This window comes from Aquarana catesbeiana, linkage group LG04, assembly GCF_042186555.1.
Source record: "Aquarana catesbeiana isolate 2022-GZ linkage group LG04, ASM4218655v1, whole genome shotgun sequence".
In the NCBI taxonomy this organism is placed as follows: Eukaryota; Metazoa; Chordata; class Amphibia; order Anura; family Ranidae; genus Aquarana; species Aquarana catesbeiana.
The window spans coordinates 75788661-75815284 of NC_133327.1; the positions used below are offsets into that span (position 1 = coordinate 75788661).

The 26624-nt window shown below is 42.0% G+C and overlaps 1 protein-coding gene across 1 annotated transcript in view; it reads left to right on the forward strand.

The window, feature by feature from the left end:
- The window catches only part of HS1BP3 (HCLS1 binding protein 3), a 226902-nt gene that overhangs the window by 173181 nt on the left and 27097 nt on the right, over positions 1–26624 (forward strand). The window contains exon 6 of the mRNA XM_073625334.1: positions 10626–10758. Within this exon, the coding sequence (XP_073481435.1) occupies positions 10626–10758 (133 nt within the window). The remainder of the gene's footprint in view (positions 1–10625; positions 10759–26624) is intronic.

A 26624-nucleotide genomic window follows, 5' to 3' on the forward strand; every position in this document is an offset into this window, starting at 1 on the left:
GACAGAGAATGCTGCCATTGATTATCATGGGACTCTTCAGACAAGATTTAGCAGTGAGCACATACTCATTACTTTTGTAAGACATGGGGGAGCAATGGTAAAGGCATGTGACCAGGTCATTGTTTCTCTTTAAAGTGTATTTCCACTTTTGCAGCCACATTAGGATAAGACCTAATTTATTCATGTTACATGTTCCCATTAACAAAGTATAACATAAAAGAAAAAAATAGTGCTTAAAAAATCTTTCCATGCTCTCCCTTCTTTATAATGTTTAACTACTTGCTGCCCGCCCACAGTACTTCTACTGCGGCAAAAGATACAGGATAGGCAATGTACCTGTACTTTGCTGCCTGTTTTGGGGTTTTCAGGCATGCATGCGCGTGCACCCAGCTGGCCTGTTCTGTGATTGGACACATCTCAACTCTGCCAGTAGGTTTCAGCCAGTGATTTTGGCTCTATACCTGCTGATCAGCTGTGGCCAATCCCAGCACGGAGTTCTGTGTTTACAAACGCACAAAACTCTGTACACAGACAGCAATCTGGCTGTTTTGTTCCCTGAAATAAATTCTGAGTTCAGAGAGAAAAAACAGCCAGTTTGGTGAGTAAAAGCAGCACAAATTACACTTGTTAGGCACACAGTTAACCCTTTTATTTGCCCTTGATGTTAACCTCTTCCCAGCCAGTGTCATTAGTACAGTGCAAGTGTACAGTATTATATCTGATCACTGTTTTTGTGTCAATTAGTGTCCCTCCAGGCCAGTATCTGTTAGCGCCAGATTTTACGCCGCACTATCACAGCCGCACTATAAGTCGCTGATCACCACCATTACAGTATAGCTTCTATAGCTGCATAAATTCCAGGATATATACCATAGTTTGTAGACACTCACACAAACCAATTAATATACCCTTACTGGGATTTATTTTTTCTTTACCAAAGACATGTAGCAGAATACATTTGGCCTTAATTTAGGAAGAAATTTGATTTTATTGGATACGCTTTAAAAAAGAAAGTAGAAAATATCGTTTTGATTTATTCTTCAAAATTTTAGGTTTTTTTTGGTATATAATAAAAAATTAAAAACCCAGTGGTTATCAAATACCACCAAAAGAGCTCTAATTGTGTGAAAAATTGATATACAGTTAATCCGCGTACAGTGAAGGGCGCAACAATAGTGCAATAAAACAAATTGAATGTGAGTCAGTCTATACATAGATCCATTCCTGTATTGGCTTGAGATTTGGGTGTCTACGCACAGCAGTCCTATGCTGCAACATCCTAAAGGGAACTTCGGATGAGAGATATCCATCTGGTCCTTTATATGCCTGGGGGTCACTCTGTGGCCGATATCATCTGGTGAGCGCTTTGAATTATCGCTTCGGGTGAAGCACTTTAATTTGCAGCATTTGCACTATATATTCACGGTGATTGGAACACCTTTAAGAAGATTCACTGTTTTTTCCTTTCTACAGAAATGTTGAAAGAATTATGAACTTTTTTAGTTGCACCTTATCTACTTTTTACATTATTTAATTTGTTTTATTGCACTATTGTTGCGCCCTTCACTGTTTTTACAATTTGCTTATTAGTTTATTACTTATTTTAGGAGCAGCATCAGATTGTGTTAGTGCTTGTATAGCATTTGGCGCCGTATCCATTTTTTATTTTTCAATCTGCGTACAGTGTTGCATGACTGCGCAATTGCCAGTTAAAGCAGCGCAGTGCTGAATAGAAAAAGATGGTCTGGTCATGAAGGGGGTAAAACCATCCGGAGCTCAAGTGGTTAAGGCACACTTAGAAAAACAGATCCCAGAATTTGCAAGCAGAGCGATGTTTATTATATTCCAGTACTGGTATATTTTCACTGATCATTTCTGTGCTAGCTTACTATGCAGGCCCAGTAGTGAATTGCTTTTCTAGTTGTTATTCCAAAGTGACAAAGATAAAAGATCTCTGTTCTAAAGCAGTAAGTAATCTAAAGTCTTAAACACAATAATAGACTTTGGTAAATGGCATTGTCCATAAAAAGGAGTTTGTTTTGTGATTTATTATCACATACTTTAGGTTTGTTCCTTGTGACATCCTTCTTGTAGTCCTCTCAGTATGAATAATATTGTTCCATCATTTCTAAACTTCCTATTTTACCAAGCAGTGGGAGTGGGGGCTGGGTGTAGCCCTCCACGTGGTTTACTAGTACAGTACATGTAATCCCAGACCTTAGAGCTGTCATAACACACATGATATAGTGAGTCTTACAATGGGTGTATGTCTGTCTGGTACAGAAACCTAAATATACTGCAGCTGGGAAAATACAAAAACCCAACTCATTGATATACATTGCTGTTTCCAGAGAAATGATTTATGATAGATTGTTTAGAACTATGCAGTATATTATTTGAAAAAATGCAGGTTTCCTAGGGAGTCTATAATGTATGTCATGTGCCTTTTGAAGTTGCTTGTTCAAGCTTTATTTACAGCAACAGAACAAACAGACATAAAACAGGAGCACTTTTAGAGGGGAATTCTAAAAAGCAGCCCTGAGGTCCAAGTGCTGGATGAAAATGAAAATACAAAGTATTTATATTCAATATTTGATTTGATTGTAGCCGTATTAGTGCAATTGTGACAGAGAAAATTGAGTACTGTCCGTGATACTTTTTTTATTTGCACTAACATACAATTTTTCAGGACAAGCTTTCGGGGTATGTCCCCTTCTTCAAGGTCCAAGCAGTACTGATTCACAAATTTTTAAGCAGAATGTTAAAGAAGAAGAAAAAAAAAAAAAACACATACAAATCAATCGTAATAAAGATAGCAGCAGAGTTAGTGAGATAAGACAGAGAGAGAGCTAAGGGGGGATGCAGGGGGGGGGGGGGATGCTAGTCACAGAGCGGTCGTAAAACTTTAGCATAATGTGTAAGGAAACCAATATCTAAATTCAGGCCATTATTCTTCGTGTCAAAAAGAAGTATCATTCTTAGTTCAAACGTTTTCCTTTCCTGGATAGTTCTGAAATTCCCTTTAAGAACTAAGACATTGAGGTCTTCTATAGTGTGGTCCGATTGTGAGAAATGATGTCCCACAGGTGTGCATAAACTGTCTTCTTTATGTTCTTTGATGGTATGTCTGTGCAAATTCATCCTCGCTTGCAACTTCTGTCCTGTTTCACCAACATAAGATCCTTTGCTGCACCTTTTGCATTGGATGAGGTACACAACATTACTTGAGGTACAGCTGTAAGATCCCATGATATTGAAGGTCCCATTTGTGTGTGTAACACTTTTGGATAGATTTATCTGGTTGCATAGTTTGCAGCGTTTTTTATTGCAGGGTTTGCTTCCATTATTTGTGACTTCATAATCAGAGTGAAGTTTCCTGCAGTTTTACTGCATATACAGACTGATTTTACTGTTGTGGGCTTAGTAACACTCTAATACATAAAAGAAGGTATCCTTTCGTACATATTTTCATAATTGTAAAGGAGAGTTTTTTTATGAATGTATGAAAAAAGAATTAACATGCAGTACTCACAGTGCTCACTTCGGTGCTGCAGCATTGGTATGAGCCTGCAACTGTCCCATGCCAGCTCTAAGCCTCAGAACTGAGCGATCACATGACCACTGATCACGCAGTTCACATTCTGCTCTGAGCAGAGAGCGGTGACTGTCAATTACGGCTCTCTACTCAGCTTCCCCAGTGCTCACTGGCGCGCTGGGCTGGAGAGGGGGCGGGAACGGTTGGCTCAGGCTCTCAGTGGCGCGCTGAGAGGCTGAGTCATCTGCTTTCTGGGTGGATTCTGATATTACTGTAGGGATACTTGCAGAGACTGGAGTGGCACGGTGATGCCAGCCAACAGCAGGCTTCAGTCCGCTGTCGGCTGATTCTGATTCACAAGAAAGCACAAGCAAGTGCACTCCTAGTGACCCAGAAGAGAAGTATGACCCAAAAAGCTTTGGCCATTTTTCTTTTTTAATAGTAAATGCTTTGAATAAAATTAAGGTCACCATGTCTGCTAGCAACTTTTTTCTGCTTCAATAGTTTTTATTAAAGTTTAGAAATATAGTTGTACAATGAACAAAGAGGTGGACCATTACACAAAGGCTTGTACTTGAAAATGCAGAGATTGTTTATAATTTGATATGGAGAGCAGTAAAGGGTACCAAGGATTACAAAAATGTTGTGCAACTGTAGTTGAATAGGGAGGAAAGTGCACTAATGAACACATTTCATAAGTGGGGGGAAATCCCCAAAGGATTTGGTAAGGATAGAGAGGGTCAGCTGCTGCCTCGAAGCACCCCATGAGAAGAGGGCCAAAAGGATACTGATGTGGAGCAATAAGCCCTGTGGAGCATGGTGTAACTTGGAAGGCTTAAGAAAAGAGAGCAGAAGATAAAACGGTGAAGAGGAAAGGTAGGGAAGGAGGGATAAGGGGTGGGTCAGAGCAGGACTAGGGAGGATCTCGCACCCCAGGGCGAGCCTCTAGATCAGTGATGGCGAACCTTGGCACCCCAGATGTTTTGGAACTACATTTCCCATGATGCTCATGCACTCTGCAGTGTAGTTGAGTATCATGAGAAATGTAGTTCCAAAACAACTGGAGTGCCAAGGTTCGCCATCACTGCTCTAGATTGTAGCTAGATACTTGCAAAAGTTACCACAAAGGGTCAAATAATTGGAGATCCGGAGTTACAGATTTTCTTGAATTTCCTGACCTTGTCCTGCAGGACTGCTGCCATTTGTTCGTTAATCAAGTACCATGTCATCTTAGTTTTGACCTGTGCTATAGTCAAAACCCCTGATTTCCAATTCCTAGCCAGGGTTTGTTTGGCGGCTGTGAAAATGAAAGATATCAGTTTCTGCTATTACCTTATCTAGCTAGAAAATCTATATCATGTGTATATGCAAAGTGCCTAATGTCCCTGCGTTTGAGTTGAACCCCTGCCTCTGCCCAGTCCCCATCCTCCCTATTGGAAAACTTGAGATGTGTGGTAGCACTGAGTGGCCAGTTTAAGTCATGCCAATATCCTGAACATGAGTTGGGGATTGAATGGTATTGGTTTGTGGGTCCTGTATGTCATCCTTGGCTGTACAAGAGAAGGTTCAGTCTGAGTGCTGTTTTTTAGTAAAATGACATCAATGTGTGTTAGGAGTGGAGCACTTTACACAAAGTAAAGTGATACATCTCGGTGGTAAAATTCAAGATTTTTTTTAAATAATCAAATTAAAAATACAGCCAACACATTGCTAGTGCATGGGACACCCCCTTCTTCAGATACTATTGATCCTTAAAATAACTGGTGATTTCATCCGAATTGCTTGAGTTTTTCCTGTGTTCTGTCTTTTTCTGTAGAAAGAAGACTATCACTGATTAATCACAGAGATCTGCCAAAATGTTTGTCACAGGAAACCAAGTTTCAGTCCATCAGGTCCAACACTAATTGAATATCATGTAGGCTGACATCTCTATGGGTCTGGAATAGCCCCTTGGTGATTGCTGGGGTTGACATAAGAGATGCGACAAGGTCTAAGGCAAGATACACAATCAGTGGGGAAGTTTTGCAGATTTACGTTCTTTACAGAGATGGCCACCTAAATGCTGTTCAATTGATTTTGCAGTGAATGGGCTGAAACTTTGTGCTTTACTATTACATACAGTATGCTTACAAAATAGTGATGTGGTTGGGTGGCCAAAGGATGAGTGCACAAAACGTAAAATGAGCGAACACCAGTCTTTTCCAGACGCTCTTGACTCACTTTTAGTAGTTAGAATGCAAATAAAAGCTAATCCCTTTCCTGAATTCCATGCATTGAAATGACAACCGCTTCAAAAAAGAGGAGATGTTTCTGCTTTGTGTCTAAAATATGTAGACCAGACCAAACATACCATTATGTGTAATACTGCCATAAAATTCAACTTAATTTATTTTGGATATTATGGAGGTGGTGTGTGATTGATGATTGATGATCAGACTGGATCTCTTTGTGTATCTAGATATGAATGCAAACTTATATATAAAGTTTATGGACATACAGTGGGGACGGAAAGTATTCAGACCCCCTTAAATGTTTCACTCTTTGTTATATTGCAGCCATTTGCTAAAATGATTTCATTTTTAAGTTCATTGAAACTTAAAAACTTTAAGTTCATTTTTTTTCCTCATTAATGTACACACAGCACCCCATATTGGCAGAAAAACACAGAATTGTTGACATTTTTGCAGATTTATTAAAAAAGAAAAACTGAAATATCACATGGTCCTAAGTATTCAGACCCTTTGCTGTGACACTCATATATTTAACTTAGGTGCTGTCCATTTCTTCTGATCATCCTTGAGATGGTTCTACACCTTCATTTGAGTCCAGCTGTGTTAGATTATACTGATTGGACTTGATTAGGAAAGCCACACACCTGTCTATATAACACCTTACAGCTCACAGTGCATGTCAGAGCAAATGAGAATCATGAGGTCAAGGGAACTGCCTGAAGAGCTCAGAGACAGAATTGTGGCAAGGCACAGATCTGGCCAAGGTTACAAAAACATTTCTGCTGCACCTAAGGTTCCTAAGAGCACAGTGGCCTCCATAATCCCTAAATGGAAGGCGTTTGGGACAACCAGAACCCTTCCTAGAGCTGGCCGTCTGGCCAAACTGAGCTATCGGGGGAGAAGAGCCTTGGTGAGAGAGGTAAAGAAGAACCCAAAGATCACTGTGGCTGAGCTCCAGAGATGCAGTTGGGAGATGGGAGAAAGTTGTAGAAAGTCAACAATCACTGCAGCCCTCCACCAGTCGGGGCTTTATGGCAGAGTGGCCCGACGGAAGCCTCTCCTCAGTGCAAGACACATGAAAGCCCACATGGAGTTTGCTAAAAAAAACACCTGAAGGACTCCAAGATGGTGAGAAATAAATAAGATTCTCTGGTCTGATGAGACCAAGATAGAACTTTTTGGCCTTAATTCTAAGCAGTATGTGTGGAGAAAACCAGGCACTGCTCATCACCTGTCCAATACAGTCCCAACAGTGAAGCATGGTGGTGGCAGCATCATGCTGTGGGGGTGTTTTTCAGCTGCAGGGACAGGACGACTGGTTGCAATCGAGGGAAAGATGAATGCGGCCAAGTACAGGGATATCCTGGACAAAAACATTCTCCAGAGTGCTCAGGACCTCAGACTGGGCCGAAGGTTTATCTTCCAACAATACAATGACCCTAAGCACACAGCTAAAATAACGAAGGAGTGGCTTCACAACAACTGTTCTTGAATGGCCCAGCCAGAGCCCTAACTTAAACCCAATTGAGCATCTCTGGAGACACCTAAAAATGGCTGTCCACCAACGTTTACCATCCAACCTGACAGAACTGGAGAGGATCTACAAGGAGGAATGGCAGAGGATCCCCAAAACCAGGTGTGAAAAACTTGTTGCATCTTTCCCAAAAAGACTAATGGCTGTATTAGATCAAAAGGGTGCTTCTACTAAATACTGAACAAAGGGTCTGAATACTTAGGACCATGTGATATTTCAGTTTTTCTTTTTTAATAAATCTGCAAAAATGTCAACAGTTCTGTGTTTTTCTGTCAATATGGGGTGCTGTGTGTACATTAATGAGGAAAAAAATGAACCTAAATGATTTTAGCAAATGGCTGCAATATAACAAAGAGTGAAAAATTTAAGGGGGTCTGAATACTTTCCGTCCCCATTGTAATCATGACTTTGAAGAGAAACATTGAAACATTGAAAAAAACTTTTACAGTAAAGTGTGCATGTGAGATTTTCTAATTTCTAATCATGGATGTTTTAGTTTTGCTTGGCAGATGTAACTTAAAGGGTTTGTTAACCCATATATATAAAACTATGGCAGCCCCTCTATTAGAAGCTGGCATAGCACCTTGTATCAGTAGTTATCCAAAACGAGTGTTGTAAATACCTAATTAGGGCTGTCTTCAGGCCGGTGACATAACTCACGGCCACTTTCCAGCTCTGATGGATGGTTTCTGAGGGAGAGGCCGTGATCTCCCTCTGACGTCAGCCAGGGAGATCACATGGCCGCTTGTCTCCTCCGCAGAAGCCACCAATCTGAGCTGGAAAGCAGACGTGAGTCATGTGACCGGCCTGAAGACAGCTCAAATTAGGTATTTACAACACTCGTTTTGTAAAACTAATGATATAGTGTGCTATGCCAGCCTCTAATAGAAAGGCTGACAGTGAAAATGTTAAGATTTTAATTTACAAGCAATAGAGGCGGAGGGCGGGCCTAGCCCAGAGACAGACACAGAGGCAGATGACAGGGAGGAAGGAGGGGGGAGAGAGGAGAGCAGAGGGTACAGCGTATGATGGAGGGCCGCAATTAGACTACGGTGGTCAGGTAGGAGCAGCCCTGGTTATCGTGGTCTATTTAGAGAGGGCATACAGGAAGTGCAATGTTCAGGGTTTTTGTTTTTTTACAGTTTAGAGGGGAGCAGATTACATAGCATAAGCGCTGTGCTGTGTAATCTGCTTTAAGGGACCAGAATCTACATATTTTTTGTTTTGGGGTTAACAAACACTTTAAACGAGCTCCAGGATCCTGCCAGTTTATCTTTTTCAAATTCTCTCCCCAGCCGGTAAAAAAACACTTATAAAGTTTAAATCAAGCTGTCCTACTTTTTTGTAATCCATGGTTTTTACCTTCCATATAGAGATAAAAATCCCTGTTTCCATGCTTCGGGAGGACTTTCTGCCTTGCCACACATTTCTTGTGTGGAAAAATCTGGGCACTCTGCGCTGTTGGAGCTGCAAATTTGGCAGGTACATGCGCGATTGGCACAAGGAAGTAGAAGAGACTTATAGGCCCCACCTATGTAAAAGATAACATAGAAGCTTTTCAGTTGAATACTTGCCAGGATGGCAGTGGATTCACTTTCCAGAATTTCCAGTGATGAGAAAGGAGGCACCCAGAGGAATAAATAAACCCCATATTTGAAAGGGGAAAAGCGCTAATGACCTGATTGATTTCAAGTCCAATCCAGAAGGTGAGAGTGGTATTGCACTGGTGGTGAGAGAACAATGACTATAAATGCAGCACTTTAAAACACACCAGAAGGTTTTTTGCATTATTGAAGAAAATATATCCATGCTTGATGGGAAGAAAGATAATATAACTAAGTGCAAAACGCCATATGCACAGTGGTTGGACACTTAGCCCTTGAACTACATTTTTCCTTGCATGATTTATCATTATGTTTTGGCAAGATGGACTTATTTATTATGCGTTTACAAGTTATCTTGGTATAAATGCAAACACTTAATGAAGTTAATGAACAGGTTATATTGTGTTTATTGTATATTTTATTGATTTGCACTGCATTTGATTTCCATGCGTTTATTTGATACATAAGGAATATAGGAGGTCCATTTGCACAATTAAGTTTTCTTTATTTTTCTATGCAGCCACTTTATTGATGTTCATGAGTTTATTTGATTAATTTTCTCAACTAATGATATTCATGAGATAAGTGGATATTGCAGTGAGCTTATGTATTGCGCGGCACTTTTTTTATAATATCTAGATACACAGGTGTAGGTGAGAACACTTTTCTAGTGCCAGTTGCAACACTATATACACACAGATTGTTTTTCACTAGTAGATATATTGTGCGTGGGAGTATTCAATTTAAAAAGATCACCCAGCAACTATATTCCTTTTTTCCCAAATAGGGTGAGTCAATAAGAGGGCTCATGCACAATGCAGCTCAAAGAAGTGGCTCCTACAGGCTTTGAGCTTTTTTTGAACTCTCATTTTTTCTGCCTGGAAACTCCCCTCCATGTTATGCAATGTATCCATGCACACTATGGCTTTTTCAGGAGTTTACAGGCATATGCTCTAACAAGGAAGAAAAAAACCCCACCAAACTCGCGTTTTTGAGTTGAGCTTTTGAGCAGAAAAGACGCCTAAGTGCCTAAAAATGCGTGAAAAAGCTTAAAACACACAAAAAATAGGAAAAAATGGGGAGGGTTTGTGAAAAAAAACGCTTCTGCTCAAAGAAGCTCAATAAAAACGTGCAAAAGAGCCCAAAAAAGTACAAGCTTCTTCAAGCTGAAATAAAAGCTCAAATGCCTGTAAAAGCAGCTTTTTTTAGCTGCAATGTGCATGAGCCCTAGGTCAATGAGTTGGTTCTGACCAGTGTGAAACAACAGAAACCTCAGGTTACTGTGCTCTGAGCAACAGCTCAATACAAACTGAAGTTTTCATGACTTCACGCAAACATGACTGGGCTGTTGGATCTTAAAGCCCATGTCAAGTTGGCTTGGGTTTCCATGGGACCACACCATACAAATACCACACCCACTACCATCATAAAAAGGGTTTCCTGATTTCACCCTGGACTTGATTGTTTTAGTTGTGATCTATATTGTATGGAGCAGTGTGCACTTGTGTTTATTGTTGTTTCTGCAACGTATTGCCTTGCTTTAATCCCTCAATAAAATTCAGCGTGAGTAAATCTCATAATGTCTATATATTTCTCCATTTCTTTGACTTGATTGTAAGTCCGAAGCCTCTGTACACTAGCCCTAAGTAATTATGTCGTTCATATTTGTGCTTTCACTACATTGCCATTATTATTCTTTAATTTTGTTTTGTCTCTTTTAGATGTTAAGTTATTTGAAGAACAGGACTTGGGTGGAACTGTGAGAAAAGGAGACTCGTTGCTACTACCATCTGCTTGCAACGATGATCCATTGTTCAAACCTTCAGGTGCTGAGAATGTAGATGATTTATTCCGGTAAGCAGGCTTTGTAATCTTTAAGACATTGGCATACTGTTTAATTAATTCCTCAATGCTGAATATTATCAGCAGCATCCATAGTGCTTTAAAAACAGTGTCAAAATGTGTTAGTAGACTAGACTAGAGAATGATATATTTAAAGGTGAAATCAAAGTCTCCTCCCGCCACAGCTCTCCGACCTCACACACAGCAGTAAAGTAACTCCACTTTTGTTGAGAAAAAAAATATTCCCTTCTGGGTGATCTATGTACATTGCAAGGATTGCAGCAAGCTGTTTCAGATTCCTACCTTTTGTTATTCTGAACAAATAGCTGATTGTTTGTCTTTGTCCATGTGGAAAATGAATGTGAATGGGAGTGATTTTATAATTATCAATCAGCAGCTGCACCTGCAGTGCTCTAATGAGGTAAGTGGCAGGGTCTGCATCCCTTTAGACTTGATTTACTTTGGGAGTATCTCACCAAATTTTTGGGGGTTTTTGCATGGGATGCTCAAAATCAAATTTGTATCTTAGTGCAAACTTCTGGGAAAATCCATAAGCCAATCATGCAAGCGGTAAATTGCATACCTGAGGGGCGTTCTGTATACCATCTGTGTACAGAAAGCCTTCAGGTAGCCAAATTGCATTGCATTTTACAGAGAATTACAGAGCTGCAATTTGAAAAATAAAGGTCATTTTCAATAACACTCAATTACAATATGACTTGTATCATAATTCTATGAGCTATGTTATTATTTTTGTTTTCCCCCACAAAAGTGGAGTTACCCTTTAAACACATGAAAGGCTTGCTGAATCTAGCTTCATGTACTTAAATTAAACTCAGATTTAAGTAAATTCAGTAACTTGTTTCCTCATTAATAAGTATTTTTTTTTTCTGGCCATTAAAATGTATGTCTCAAGTTAGCAACCCAGTCTTGAGTCACATTGAGGCTTGGGGGCCGTTAGTAATATTAGACTTCACATATAGATTAATCTACAGTGTCGTTCAGTGCACAGACACTGGAAAAATGCTCTATACAATCCTCTGATTCACAGATTCCATAGCTTGCTGGAGGTCATTCTTCACTCAGCTGTACCAGTTAGCATTAGAAAAGGGGAAGTAGAAACAAAACGATAACGGCACAAATGAACTGCGTAAACTAAACATCATTTTCTTTTTAATGGGCAGCTTATAATAGTTTTCCAGTCTGTTATGGAAAATGTGAAACACGTCTTTTCCTCCACCCTTTTTTTTTCAGTCTAAACCTCTTGTTGCATGAGTTATTAGAATGAAAAATAGCCTAATGTTTGTTGTAGCTATGTTGTGCTGTTATGCTTCTAGGCTTTACTGATTTGTTTAGGCAAATGTTATATCCTGAGGACGTCAACATAAGAGTTTCATTGACAATACTGGAGAACCACAGCTTGAAGAGTAGTGGAAGAGGGCTTCTACGTGGTAATGATTGAGGAAGCTATATAGCTGAGTATTGGGAAACAGTTCTGCAGTGCTCATTAGATCAAAAGCAATATGCATACATACACAAAGATTGCAATGCCATGTACGTCATCCTTCTCCCATGTGTTTTTTTTATCGTACATCACGGGACACAGAGCCATAGTAATAACTATATGGGTATATAGGCCACCTTTAGGTGATGGACACTGGCACACCCTAAGACAGGAAGTTCACTCCCTATATAACCCCTCCCATTACCAGGAGTACCTCAGTTTTTTTCGCCAGTGTCTTAGGTGTTGGTCACGAGTAAAGATGTGCTATGCAGAGGCTCCACTGGAGTATTCCTTACTGGAGTAAGCCTTTGCAACCAGATCCATCCAAATTGCCATTGAGGCCAAGGTGGATGGTACCCGGGCCTTGTGGTGGAAGAAAGAAGGTTTTGCCTGTAATGCTTCTCTTTGAGAGCTGGACCCTGGGATCCAGTGCTTTGGTCATACTGCAGTGCCATAAAGCTTACTGGCAGGGTGCTATACAGGTCCAAGGCAGTGGAACCCTGATAAAAAGGGACCCCAGTCTTTGAAGGTTTTTTAATGGAGCCCGCCGTGATGGGTGAAGGTTGGGTCTGTTTGGTTGTACCACAGAATCCTGCAGCGGGATAAGGTAAGTGGAGATTCCTGAGGAATTAAAAAAATTTTTTTTGGATTTCTTCTTTGCAGTAAATGTTGTCATGCCTAAAGTCGCCACTGGGGGCTGTAAAGAGCACATTCCTGATTCCATGCTTCAGATCTCGCTCTGTGTCAGTAGAAGCTGCAGCTCCTCCAGCTATCCGTCCTGGCCAGCAGTAAGAGGTTTGAAGGGGAAGATTTGTTGAAATTACCCCCACCTGGGCAATGTTTCCTCTCCCCTCTCCAGGAGCAGGCAGGGGGATGCTGAGGGGTTCTGCGATTTGCTGCTCCGCTCGCCCTTCCACCGCCCTTAGCGGCAGAAGCTCTCTTCCTCCTCCGTGCTCTCCTCCTCCACCCCCCCACACACGCTGATCTGATCGGATTGGATGCCTGCGCGTTAGCGGGAATCACTTTTTTAAAAAAGAGAAGGAGAGGTAGTGAGGAAGTAGGGGGAGTAGCTTAACGCGGCGTTGGCGGGTGTCACAGCGCAGGACGGTGTGGTTTACAAAAACTCCATTGACAGACTCATTTGGCTAACAGAGGGACACAGACCTGGGCATGTGAGCGTGGGACACAGGCATTACCCAAGGCATATTTACTCTGCATCAGGCTGAGCATTTAATAGCAGCAACAATTACTGAACTATTGCTCAGCAGTGGGTGCGTTTTCTTTGTAAGTACCTCTGCATTTGTGCTTAGGACTATGCATTCCAGAAAGGGACGTAAAAAATTCCTCAAAAAGGGGACCAAAGGTATCACCCTTAGGCTCTGAGGACCCTAGTCTCACCTCAGCAATACCACCCCCCCCCCCCCCCCCCCGAAGATCCAGGGGTATCTGATCAGAGTGTTCCATTGGGTTTGTCAAGTGTTGCAACTGTTTCCAACACTTCAGCCCCTGTTTACATTACGGAGGTTTTCTTCTCAGCCTTAGTGGGGTTGGAGGAAAGATTGACTGCTCTAGTTACATCTTCCCAGCTTGGGAAAAAAACGTGGTAGGTTCCCTTCTACCGCCCAGGACCCTCAAACAGAGGATCAGTGGGCGGGGGAGGACGAGGCCCCCTCAGGGGACCGCGAGGAGGCTGAATCCTCCATCGAGGTGTCATTTGTGGAAGAAGCTTTTTCAACTTCACAATCTGAAAAATTGCTGGTACAATCACTTACAGAAACGGTTCGCTCCACATTTAAGCTACCCTTAAATGAGTCAGCTGAAAAACCCACTTCTTCTTTGGGCTCCCTAAAGCCTCCCCAAGCTATGCATGTTTTTCCTGTCCATTTATTGTTGGAACAGCTTATGTATTCTGAGTGGGATCACCCAGATAAGCATTTTCTCCCTCCTAAAAAGTTCTCAACACTTTATCCTATGGAGGAGAAATTCACAAAAAAGTGGAATATACCAGTAATTGATGCTGCTATTTCCTCTGTGAATAAAAATTTAACTTGCCCAGTAGACAATGCCCAAATGCTTAGGGATCCAACTGATAAAAGATTGGAATTCCTGTTAAAAAGCTTGTTTTCTTTGGCAGGAACAGTAACTCAACCTGCAATGGCGGCAATAGGTGTATGTCAGTCCCTGAAGGACCAATTGAGACAAGTGCTCAAGGTGATCCCTGATCAACAGGCACGGGATATAGCCGAGCTGCCAGGGGCATTATGTTTTGCTATTGATGATATTAGAGATTCTATTCTTCAGGCTTCACGCCTTACGCTTGTACTTGTGCATATGCGTAGGATCTTATGGTTGAAAAATTGGTCAGCCGAAGCGCCATGCAAAAAACTCCTGGCTGGTTTTTCTTTTCACGGTGAACAGCTGTTTGGAGAGGATTTGGCTAAATAATTTTCAAGTGGAAAAAGTACCCTTTTGCCAATTAAGAAAAGTAATAAACGTGCTTCATTTAAACGGACTCCTTCTCCAGGATCAGGGGCATCAGCCTCTAGGCAGTCGCGATGGCCTCCGCCGTCAGGTTCAAGAAGTAAACCTCAGGGTCAACCCCAGGGACAGAAGAAGTCCTGGGGAAGGAAACCTACAAAGCAGAATCCTAAAGGCCTCTTTATGAAGGGGCGCCCCCGCTCGCACTAGTGGGGGGAAGACTTCTGCAGTTCTCAAGGGTCTGGCAGAAAGAGTTTTGGGACAGATGGGTGGTCTCCAGAGTAGCTCTAGGTTATAAACTAGAGTTCCCGTCTCCTCATCTTCTGAGATCAAAGGTCCCCAAAGATCCAGAGAAAAAGAAGTCTATCTTTCAAGCATTAGACCGGCTCTTGTCTCAAAGAATGATCATGGAGGTCCCCATGGAAGAGTAGGGGTTGGGGCGTTATTCAAACCTCTTCACGGTGCCAAAACCAAATGGAGATGTCAGACCTATTCTAGATCTCAAGGATCTGAACCGATTCCTAAATATCTGCTCGTTTCGCATGGAATCAATCCGATCAGTAGTCTCCATGCTTCAAGGAGGAGAACTTCTGGCGTCAGTCGACATCAAGGATGCATACCTGCATGTGCCTATTTTCCCCGCTCACTGAAGTATCTACGTTTCGAGGTAGAAAAACTCCATTTTCAGTTTGTAGCTTTGCCTTTCAGTTTAGCCACTGCACACCGGGTCTTTACAAAAGTTCTGGCCTCTTCTCTGGCCAAACTAAGGACTCAAGGTATAACAGTTATTGCATACCTAGATGACCTGCTCTTGATAGACAGGTCGTTAGGCCGCTTAGACAAAAGCGTGGTCACCACAGTCAACTACCTGGAAGACCTAGGGTGGATCCTCAACCTAGAGAAGTCTTCCTTAAAACCTTTAAGAAGGCTAGAATACTTAGGTCTGATCATAGATACAGACCAGAAAAGAGTATTTTTGCCCCAGGCAAAGATCACCGCCATAAAGGAGCTGGTCCAGATTGTCAGGGCGAAGAAGGACCCTTCTATTCGCCTTTGCATGAGGTTGTTAGGGAAGATGGTGGCTTTGTTCGAAGCTGTTCCCTATGCTCAGTTTCATTAGAGACTGCTGCAAAACAGTATCCTATCCACTTGGAACAAAAGGGTCCCAGCCTTATACCTCCCAATGCACCTGTCTCCAAAGGTGCACCAGAGCCTCAGTTGGTGGTGGTTAACCAAGAATCTGCAGAAAGGGAAATCCTTCATACCAGTTACATGGAAAGTGGTAACAACAGATGCCAGCCTTTCAGGTTGGGGAGCAGTCCTGGAAGAGGCGACTGCCCAGGGGAAATGGTCCAGAACCGAAAGGACCTTGCCCATCAATATTCTAGAGATTTAGGCAGCATGCTTGGTCCTGAGGGCCTGGACATTCAGATTGCAGAATTGTCCTGTCAGGATCCAATCCGACAATGCCACGGCAGTGGCCTATATCAATTACCAGAGGGGCACAAGAAGTCTTGTGGTCCAGAGAGAGGTGAACCATATCCTAACTTGGGCAGAAAATCACGTACCTTGCCTATCAGAAGTCTTCATTCCAGGAATAGAAAATTGGCAGACGGACTACTTGAGTCGCCAGCAGTTGTTCCTGGGGGAATGGTTCCTTCACCCCAATATCTTCCTGGCAATATGCCAGAGATGGGGGATGCCGGACGTAGACCTTTTTGCGTCCAGGTTCAACAAGAAGATCGATTTTGTGTCAAGAACAAGAGATCCTCTAGCATGCAGAATAGATGTCTTGGTGACCCCGTGGGATCAGATTTCACTGATTTATGCATTCCCTCCTATTCTGCTGCTTCCACGACTTCTTCACAGTATCAAGCAGGAAAGAAAAATCGGTGGTTCTTGTGGCCCCGGCGTGGCCCAGAAGATCTTGGTATGCAGAGATCGTAAAGATGGAAAGATGGCGGTAGGAGACCCATGGACCCTACCACCACGTCTGGACCTGCTATCGCAGGGTCCGGTATTCCATCCTACCTTACAAACGCTAAATTTAACGGTTTGGCTATTGAAACCCACATTCTGAGGAAACATGGGCTGTCGGGCCAGTTGTATCTACCTTGGTTAATGCAAGTAAGCCAGCTTCCAGAGTCATATATTATAGATTCTGGAAAGCATATGTTTCCTGGTGAGAATCCAGGGGTTGGCATCCTAGAAAGTATGTCATAGGTAGAATCCTTGCCTTTCTGCAAATAGGGTTAGAGATGAAGCTGGCTTTGAGGACTATCAAAGGCCAGGTCTCGGCCTTATCGGTATTGTTTCAACGACCACTTGCTTCGCATTTCTTGGTCCGTAGTTTTATAAAATCCTTGGGACTTGAATTTAGTTCTGTCAGTATTACAGAAACAGCCTTTTGAGCCGATACGACATATTCCCTTGGTCCTTTTGACAGGGAAGTTAGTTTTTCTGGTAGCCATATCTTCTACAAGAAGGGTATCAGAGTTGGCTGCTCTTTCTTGTAAAGAGCCATATTTACTGTAATTATTCACAAGGATAGGGTAGTATTGCGAGCTCATCCTAACTTTCTACCGAAGGAGGTGTCAGGTTTTCATCTAAACCAGGATATTGTTCTACCTTCATTTTTCCCAGAACCCTGTTCTATGGAAGAAAATTCGCTAAATTCACTTGATGTAGTGAGAGCAGTCAAAAACTACTTGAAAGCGACTGCTCAGATCTGAAAAACGGATGTTTTGTTTGCGTTGCCTGAAGGTCCTAGAAAAGGACAGGCAGCGTCGAAATCTACTATTTCTAAGTCGATTCGGCAAGTAATTGTTCAAGCTTATGGTTTGAATAGGAAGATTCCACCTTTTCAAATCAAAGCGCATTCCACCAGGGCTGTTCGTGCTTCGTGGGCAGTGCATCACCAAGCCTCCGTGGCTCAAATCTGCAAGGCCGTAACTTGGTCTTCAGTCCATACATTCACTAGAATCTATCAGATGGATGTAAAAAAGGCATGAGGATATTGCCTTTGGGCGCAGTGTGCTGCAGGCTGCAGTATAGGTCCTCAAGTCTGATGGCGCCCTGTTTTGTTTGTGTCTCCCTCCCCTCAGATAGCATTGCTCTGGGACATCCCACATAGTTATTACTATGGCTCTTTGTCCCGTGATGTACGATAAAGAAAATAGGATTTTTATAACAACTTACCTGTAAAATCATTTTCTTGGCGTACATCACGGGACACAGAGGTCCCTCCCCTCTTTGGATACACGTATATTGCTTTGCTACAAAAACTGAGGTACTCCCAGTAATGGGAGGGGTTATATAGGGTGTGAACTTCCTGTCTTAGGGCGTGCCAGTGTCCATCACCTAAAGGTGGCCTATTTACCCATATAGTTATTACTATAGCTCTGTGTCCCGTGTTGTACTCCAAGAAAAGGATTTTACAGGTAAGCTGTTATAAAAATCCTATTTTTTGTGTTATTAATTTATGTGGCACAAACATATGCTTCAGCTCTTAACAGAGTTCTTTTTGTCAAATAAGTTTTTATTATAGTTTAACATTTTAGAAGGGTGGGTTGCAAATGTTTAGTGCAAAATATCCAAATTACGGCAGTCACAGGCCTTGCGCCTCCCGACTTAGTGATGGATAGAATTTTGGGTTGAGATATTGTCTACTTCTTATTTAGGAATGTTGGAACCTCTATCTTGAGTGGTCATGTATTTGTTGCTATTGTACTTCTTTTCTACTGTCTTTATCTATTGCTGGTTTAATTCTAGTTGGTGGGTATATTCTGGGGTCAATGGTGCTCTCTGGATTTGAGTGCTTTGGAACACCACTAACGCTATGTGTATAGGTTGTATGTGCTTTGTTTATTGATTGTAACTCAATAAACTTTATTTCTGATTTAAAAAAAAAACATATATCAAAATTACAAAGTAACTTGGGTAAATAGTACATACTCAAGTCACATACAGTGCATCCAGAAAGTATTAACAGCACTTCACTTTTTCCACTTTTTGTTATGTTACTGCCTTATTTCAAAATTGATTAAATTCATTATTTTCCATAATGACAACATGAAAGAAGTTTGTTTCAAATCTTTGCAAATGTATTAAAAATAAAAAACTAAAGAATCACATGTACATACAGTGCCTTGCAAAAGTATTCCACCCCTTGGCTTTTTACTTATTTTGTGACCTTACAGCCATTAGGTCAATGTTTTTTTAATTATATGTGATGGATCTGAAAAATAGATACATAAAACTATTTTTCAGAAATAAAAACCTGATAATTGGCATGTGCGTATGTATTCACCCCCTTTGTTATGAAGCCCATAAAAAGCTCTGGTGCAACCAATTACCTTCAGCAGTCACATAATTAGTGAAATGATGTCCACATGTGTGCAATCTAAGTGTCACATGATCTGTCATTACATATACACACCTTTTTGAAAGGCCCAAGAGGCTGCAACACCTAAGCAAGAAGCACCACTAACCAAACACTGCCATGAAGACCAAGGAACTCTCCAAACAAGTAAGGGACAATGTTGTTAAGTACAAGTCAGTGTCCAAATCTTTGATGATCCCTAGAATCACCATTAAATCTATCATAAACAAATGGAAAGAATATAGCACAACAGAAAACCTGCCAAGAGACGGCCGCACACCAAAACTCATGGACCGGGCAAGGAGGGCATTAATCAGAGTGGCAGCACAGAGATCTAAGGTAACCCTGGAGGAGCTGCAGATTTCCACAGCAGAGACCGGAGTATCTGTTTATAGGATGGCAATAAGCCATAATACGCTCCATAGAGTTGGGCTTTATGGCAGAGTGGCCAGAAGAAAGCCATAAAACAAAATGGCACGTTTTGAGTTTGCGAAAAGGCATGTGGGAGACTCACAAAATATATGGAGGAAGGTGCTCTGGTCTGATGAGACTAAAATTTTACTTTTTGGCCATCATAGAAAACGCTATGTCTTTCACAAACCCAACACATCACATCACCCAAAGAACACCATCCCCACAGTGAAACATAGTGGTGGCAGAATAATGCTGTGGGGATGTTTTTCAGCAGTCGGGACTGGGAAACTGGTCAGAGTTGAGGGAGAGATTGATGGTGCTAAATACAGGGATATTCTCGAGCAAAACCTGTACCACTCTGTGTGTGATTTCAGGCTAGGATGGAGGTTCACCTTCCAGCAGGACAATGACCCCAAACACACTGCTAAAGCAACACTTGAGTGGTTTAAGGAGAAACATATAAATGTTTTGGAATGGCCTAGTCAAAGCCCAGACCTAAATCCAATAGAAAATCTGTGGTCAGGCTTAAAGATTGCTGTTCACAAGCGCAAACCATCCAATTAGAAGGAGCTGGAGCAGTTTTGCAAGGAGGAATGGGCAAAAATCCCAGTGGTAAGATGTGGCAAGCTCATGGAGACTTATCCAAAATGACTTGGAGCTGTGATAGCCGCAAAAGGTGGCGCTACAAAGTATTGACTTTGGGGGGGGGGGGTGAATAGTTGTGCACATTGACTTTTCTGTTATTTTGTCCTATTTGTTGTTTGCTTCACAATAAAAAAAAAAAAAAAACATCTTCCAAGTTGTGGGGATGTTCTGTAAATTAAATGATGCAAATCCTCAAACAATCCATGTTAATTCCAGGTTGTGAGGCAACAAAACATGAAAAATGCCAAGGGGGGTTAATAATTTTGCAAGTCAAAATTGAGCTCAGGTGCATCTTGTTTCTACTGATCATCCTTGAGATGTTTCTACAACTTAATTGGAGTCCACCTGTGGTAAATTCAGTTGACTGGACATGATTTGGAAAAGCACACACCTGTCTACAAAAGGTCCAACAGTTAACAGTGCATGTCAGAGCACAAACCAAGCCATGAAGTCCAAGAAATTGTCTGTTGACCTCCGAGACAAGATAGTATCACGGCACAGATCTGTGGAAGGGTACAGAAAACTTTCTGCAGCATTAAAGGTCACAATGAGCACAGTGGTCTCCATCATCTGTAAATGGGAAAACCACCTGGACTCATCTTAGAGTGGGCCGCCTGGCCAAACTGAATGATTGGGGAGAAGGGCCTTAGTCATCGAGGTTACCAAGAACCCGATGGTCACTCCAGCCTTTCTCTGTGGAGAGAGGAGAACCTTCCAGAAGAACAACCATCTCTGCAACACTCCACCAATCAGGCCTGTATGGTAGAGTGGCAAGACGGAAGCCACTCCACAGTAAAAGGCACATGGCAGCCTGCCTGGAGTTTGCCAAAAGGCACCTGAAGGACTCTCAGACCATGAGAAATAAAATTCTTTGGTCTGATGAAACAAAGATTGAACTCTTTGGCCTGAATGACAAGCGTCATGTCTGGAGGAAACCAGGCATCGCTCATCACCTGGCCAGTTCCATCCCTACAGTGAGGCGTTGGTGGTGGCAGCATCATGCTGTGTGGATTTTTTTCAGCGGCAGGAACTGGGAGACTAGTCAGGATCGAGGAAAGGATGAATGCAGCAATGTATAGAGACATCCTTAATGAAAACCTCCTCCAGCAATGTATAGAGACCTCAGACTGGGATGAAGATTCATCTTCCAAGAGGACAATGACCCTAAGCACACAGCCAAGATAACAAAGGAGTGGCTACGGGACAACTCTGTGTATGTCCTTTAGTGGCCCAGCCAGAGCCCAGTCTTGAACCCGATTTGAATATGGCTGAAAATCTGCCAATCTGAAAATGGCTGTGCACCGACGATCTCCATACAACCTGATGGATCTTGAGAGGTCCTGCAAAGAAAAATGGGAGAAACTGCCCAAAAATAGGTGTGCCAAGCTTGTAGTATCATACTCAAAAAGACTTGAGGCTGTAATTGGTGCCAAAGGTGATTAAACAAAGTATTGAGCAAAGGCTGTGACTACTTATGTACATGTAATTTTTTTTTTTCGCCCCCCCAGATCTGTCATTTCCTGCTTGTGTGATTGGCTCACTGATTTTCCCAGATGTCTGCACATGTCAGATTTTGGGCATCCCTTGCAACAAAAATGTCATTTATGGGGATATTCTCCCAAATGGAAATCACATCTAAAGCAATGCAAACCCTGCCACTTACCTAATTAGAGCCCTGCAGGTGCAGCAGCTGACTGATAATTAAAAAATCACTCCCATTCACATTTATTTTCCACATTGACACAGACACACAATTTCTTCAGAATAACGAAAGGTAGCAATCTGAAACATCTGACTGTTAAAATCCCTGCAATGTACCTAGATGACCTAGAGGGGAATGTTTTTTTTTTACTCAACAAAAGTTGAGTTACTATTTAAATATTTGTAATTATGGTTGCCACCTCATACCTTTAGCCTAGGTTCACACTAAATGCGGGTTTGAAATAGTACGCGTTCAGCTGAAGTCACACGAATCCAAACCGGCATTTCAGTCCGACTTGGGGGGGGGTGATTGAGAGACATCTGTGCGGGTTCATGCACAGATGTCTATTCAAATCGCCCCCAAAGTTGCCAAAAGTAGTGCAGGAACTACTTTTGGGAATCAGCGTGGCACCGCAAAGTCGGCATCTCACCGATTCGAACGGTGCCGATTTGGCATGCGATTTGACATGTCACTTCGGCCCGGTGGGAACGGGGTCTGAAATCCGAACACATATGAATTACACAGGTTCTGAGGCTAATTTAATGCAGATAAGGCACCAGGTGAGTTTAATTACCACCTTAATTATCCACAGAAACTGTGTAATTATTATGTGTTCGGTTTTAAAGGAATGAGGTGGCAACCCTATTTTTAACTAGTGTTGTTTTTAGAGTTCATTGTGCTCTGTGTGTGATTGCTAGGCATGAATCGGGGAAGTGAGTCTCTGTTCACAAAGCTAACAAACCAGGATAAAGATCCTAAAGTAACACATTTTTTTTGAGGTGTGTTCAAAAAATAAATGCATAAATATACTGCAGTATTCTCTTCCATTTTTAAATTCCAACTTTGAGAGAACTAAAAGTCCTCCCTTGCATTGGGGCTGCACTAACAGTGCAAGGGTTAACCTCTGGTTTCTCTCTAGTGGCTACGAAAAGCACTTTTGCTTACCTGATGTCCTGCTCCCCCAGTAGGCAGTGCTCCTCTATACTCCGGCAGTGGACTTTCCCTCGGCGTCCTCACATCCAAGGCAGGACCTTGACATCAGAGAACCTTAGAGCGCTGTTGTCTACCTTCGGACAGTGATCTGTTTCATCTGTTAATGTTTTCAATTCGATAAACCTGTCAGACTATAGAGTTCTGTCTTCTGCAAATTATCAATTCTGTATAGCAGTTTACTCTTTGCAGTAGATGATACGTTGCACTGTCAGTGATGAGCACATGAATCTCAACACTCTGTCTGAACTGATCTAATCGAATGTTATTAAGGCTTTTTTTCTCCTAGGATCAAATGTTAGGGAATGTTACATGCACCCTGTGAAAGGCAACAAACGGAAACTGACATTTTACACATATTACAGGTATTATTTGTGACTTTTGTGCATGTTGACACATTCACAAAGTGAATTTTTTTAGACCACAGATAGATAGACCACATAGGCAAGCCATAGATGATGCCATTTTCTTTCCTGTAACCACAGGTTGTAGGAAAGAAAATCGCTTGGTTCCCTCATAAACACTGACTGGGAATCCCTCCTGTGGAGCTATTGTATTCTGCCAGCAGGTGGGCGCAGGGCACTCTGTAACTGCCAGGAGAACACCGTGATTGTTGCCAGTGGCTACAGCCACTGGCAATAATAACATGTAAAAATCTGACACAAAAATCAGTGGATTGACTTGGGTACAATCAGCCTGCCCATAGATGGTTAGAATCTCGACCAGTCCTTGCTGAACCAGCTGAGATTCAAACCATCTAAGCCAGCTTAGTTTCATACCTCATTTCTTTGCTGTTAACAATTTATTGATATAGTGACAATGGGTAAGAATGGCAAAAACTGGTCTCCCAGATACATGGTGATAACAGCAGCTTTGCAGTCCCAGACCACTCTACAGTAATCCATTTTAATACTTAAAAACATGACTCACCGGTGCCTGTGTTTGAAGCTGTTTACTTTAGCTGTAATTATTTAATTTATTCTAATGTGCTGCTAAGGATATCTGGGTTACATCATCTTGAATAGTTTCTGCCAGGTACTTCCTCTCTTTTTCGACTTACTCACACCAGAATGCATTAATTATCTTGTATGGCATTGATGTAGGTAGAATACATGGTTCCTTCATACCAAGTGCATTGTCCAGTGCTTCCAAATGTAGGGACATGGTTCATACCCAACACACAGTCTCAGGGAGAGGCTGATAGCTTCTGCGGGTGGGCGGTGCACAGAGTAGTACTTACATTTAGTGCAGTATGCATCCAGGGTTGAATGCCCGCAATGCAGATTTCTTGTGTTCTGGGTTTTCATCCATGGGTGTAAAGCCTGGGCCCGTTCAGCCACAGCAGCTGTCAGTCTCTCATAGAGTTTGACAAGCTGCCAGCAGCAGCAGACATGTGCTTTCCACTCATGGCTAAGCATGGGAGCCCCATGCACCAAGGCTAAATGCCCAGTGTACATGAAGTCTAACACCCCCTTCCTGTCCAGGACATTTTTCAGTTTTCAGTGGTGTGATGGTTTGACTGACAATTACTTCATCATGCACCACTGTACACAAATAAATTTTATATAATTTATAAAGACAGTAAAAGCTTTTATTTGGTGGTATTTTTTACCACTGGGTTCTATATACAGTGATCAGCATAAATGAGCACACCCCTTTAAAAAGTAAGATTTTATTCAATATCTCAATGAACACAAGAACAATTTCTAAAATTTTGACCAAACCGAGTTCTATAGAACTTTTGTTTAGCTCATTACATGAAAGTAATGTTAATACTATAACTTAGGTTACAAAATCTTATTTTTTACTCAAATTAGTTGATGCAAACATTAATACACCCCACTGAAAAACTACTACTCAACTTGTCTCTTCAGAATTCCCCATAGATGTTCGATTGGGTTCAGATCAGGAGACATATCTTGGCCACTGAATCACTTTCACCCTGTTGTTCTTCAAAAATGCAACACTGGCCTTAGATGTGTGTTTTGGATCATTGTCAGGTTGTTAAAATGCATGATGACCAAGGGCATGGAGTGATAGTTGCATCTTCTCTTTCAATATAGAGCAGTACATCTGTGAATTCATGATACCATCAATGAAATGCTCCCCAACACCAGAAGCACTCATGCATCTTCATAGAAAGACACTGCCACCACCATGTTTCACTGTAGGCACTAGGGATGAGCCGAACACCCCCCCGGTTCGGTTCGCACCAGAACCTGCGAACGGACCTAAAATTCGCACGAACGTTAGAACCCCATTGACGTCTATGGGACTCGAACGTTCGAAATCAAAAGTGCTCATTTTAAAGGCTAATTTGCATGGTATTGTCCTAAAAAGGGTTTGGGGAGCCGGGTCCTGCCCCAGGGGACATGGATCAATGCAAAAAAAACTTTTAAAAACGGCCGTTTTTTCGGGAGCAGTGATTTTAATAAAGCTTAAAGTAAAAAAAAAAAAAGTGAAATATTCCTTTAAATATCATACCTGGGGGGTGTCTATAGTATGCCTGTAAAGTGGCGCGTGTTTCCCGTGCTTAGAACAGCCCCTGCACAAAATGTCATTTTTAAAGGAAAAAAAGTCATTTAAAACTGCTTGCGGCTTTAATGTAATGTCGGGTCCTGGCAATATAGATGAAAATCAGTGAGACAAATGGCATGAGTACCCCCCAGTCCATTACCAGGCCCTTTGGGTCTTGTATGGATATTAAGGGGAACCCCGCACCCAAATTAAAATAAGGAAAGGTGTGGGGCCACCAGGCCCTATATACTCTGAACAGCAGTATACAGGCGGTGCAAAAAAGACAGGGACTGTAGGTTTGTTGTTAAGTAGAATCTGTTTGTAATTTTGAACGGGTACATTTTTAACATGTTTAGCTCCAGCCAAAAAATCTTTTTTAAGCTTTTTGGAAAACATAGGGAAGGGTTATCACCCCTGTGACATTTGTTTTGCTGTCTGTCCTCCTCTTCAGAAGATTTCACCTCACTTTTTGTCCCAATTACAAATGTTTTTTGAAAATTTGGGGTTTTTTGTGGAACAAGGATTGGAAAGCATCAGTGGAAAGGAGAAATGTTTTTCCCATATTTCCCATATTAACAGGAGAGAATTTCCCTTCCTAGGGGTAGATTTCATCTCACTTCCTGTTATCTCCTCCCGTTTGCAAGTAGGAGTCGTTTGTAAGTTAGATGTTTGAAAGTAGGGGCCTGCCCTATATACTCAGCAGAAATTTGGGCCTTAGGTGTTGTTGTGGCCACAACACTGTAAGCCCTCACAGGGCCCTGCTGTGAAATATTAGATCAAGAATTGTAATTACATGCCCCTGTTGAACAGGGGCAGAAAAATTGGGCCTTTGGTGGTGGTGCTGGTGCCACAACACTGTAAGTCCTCACCTGCTCTTGGTGGGCGCAGAAATGGGCCCTGCTGTGAAATATTAGATCAAGAATTGTAATGACATGCCCTTGTTAAACAAGGGCAGAAAAATTGGGCCTTTGGTGGTGGTGGTGGTGGTGCTGGTGCCACAACACTGTAAGTCCTCACTCGCTCTTGGTGGGTGCAGAAATGGGCCCTGCTGTGAAATATTAGATCAAGAATTATAATTACATGCCCCTGTTGAACAGGGGCTGAAAAATTAGGCCTTAGGCACTGGTGCTGGTGCCACAACACTGCAACCCCTCACAGACACTCTAGTTGGAACGCAGGAACGAGCCCTGCTGCAAAGTATTGCATCAAAAATTGTAATTACACGACCCTGTTAAACAGGGGCTGAA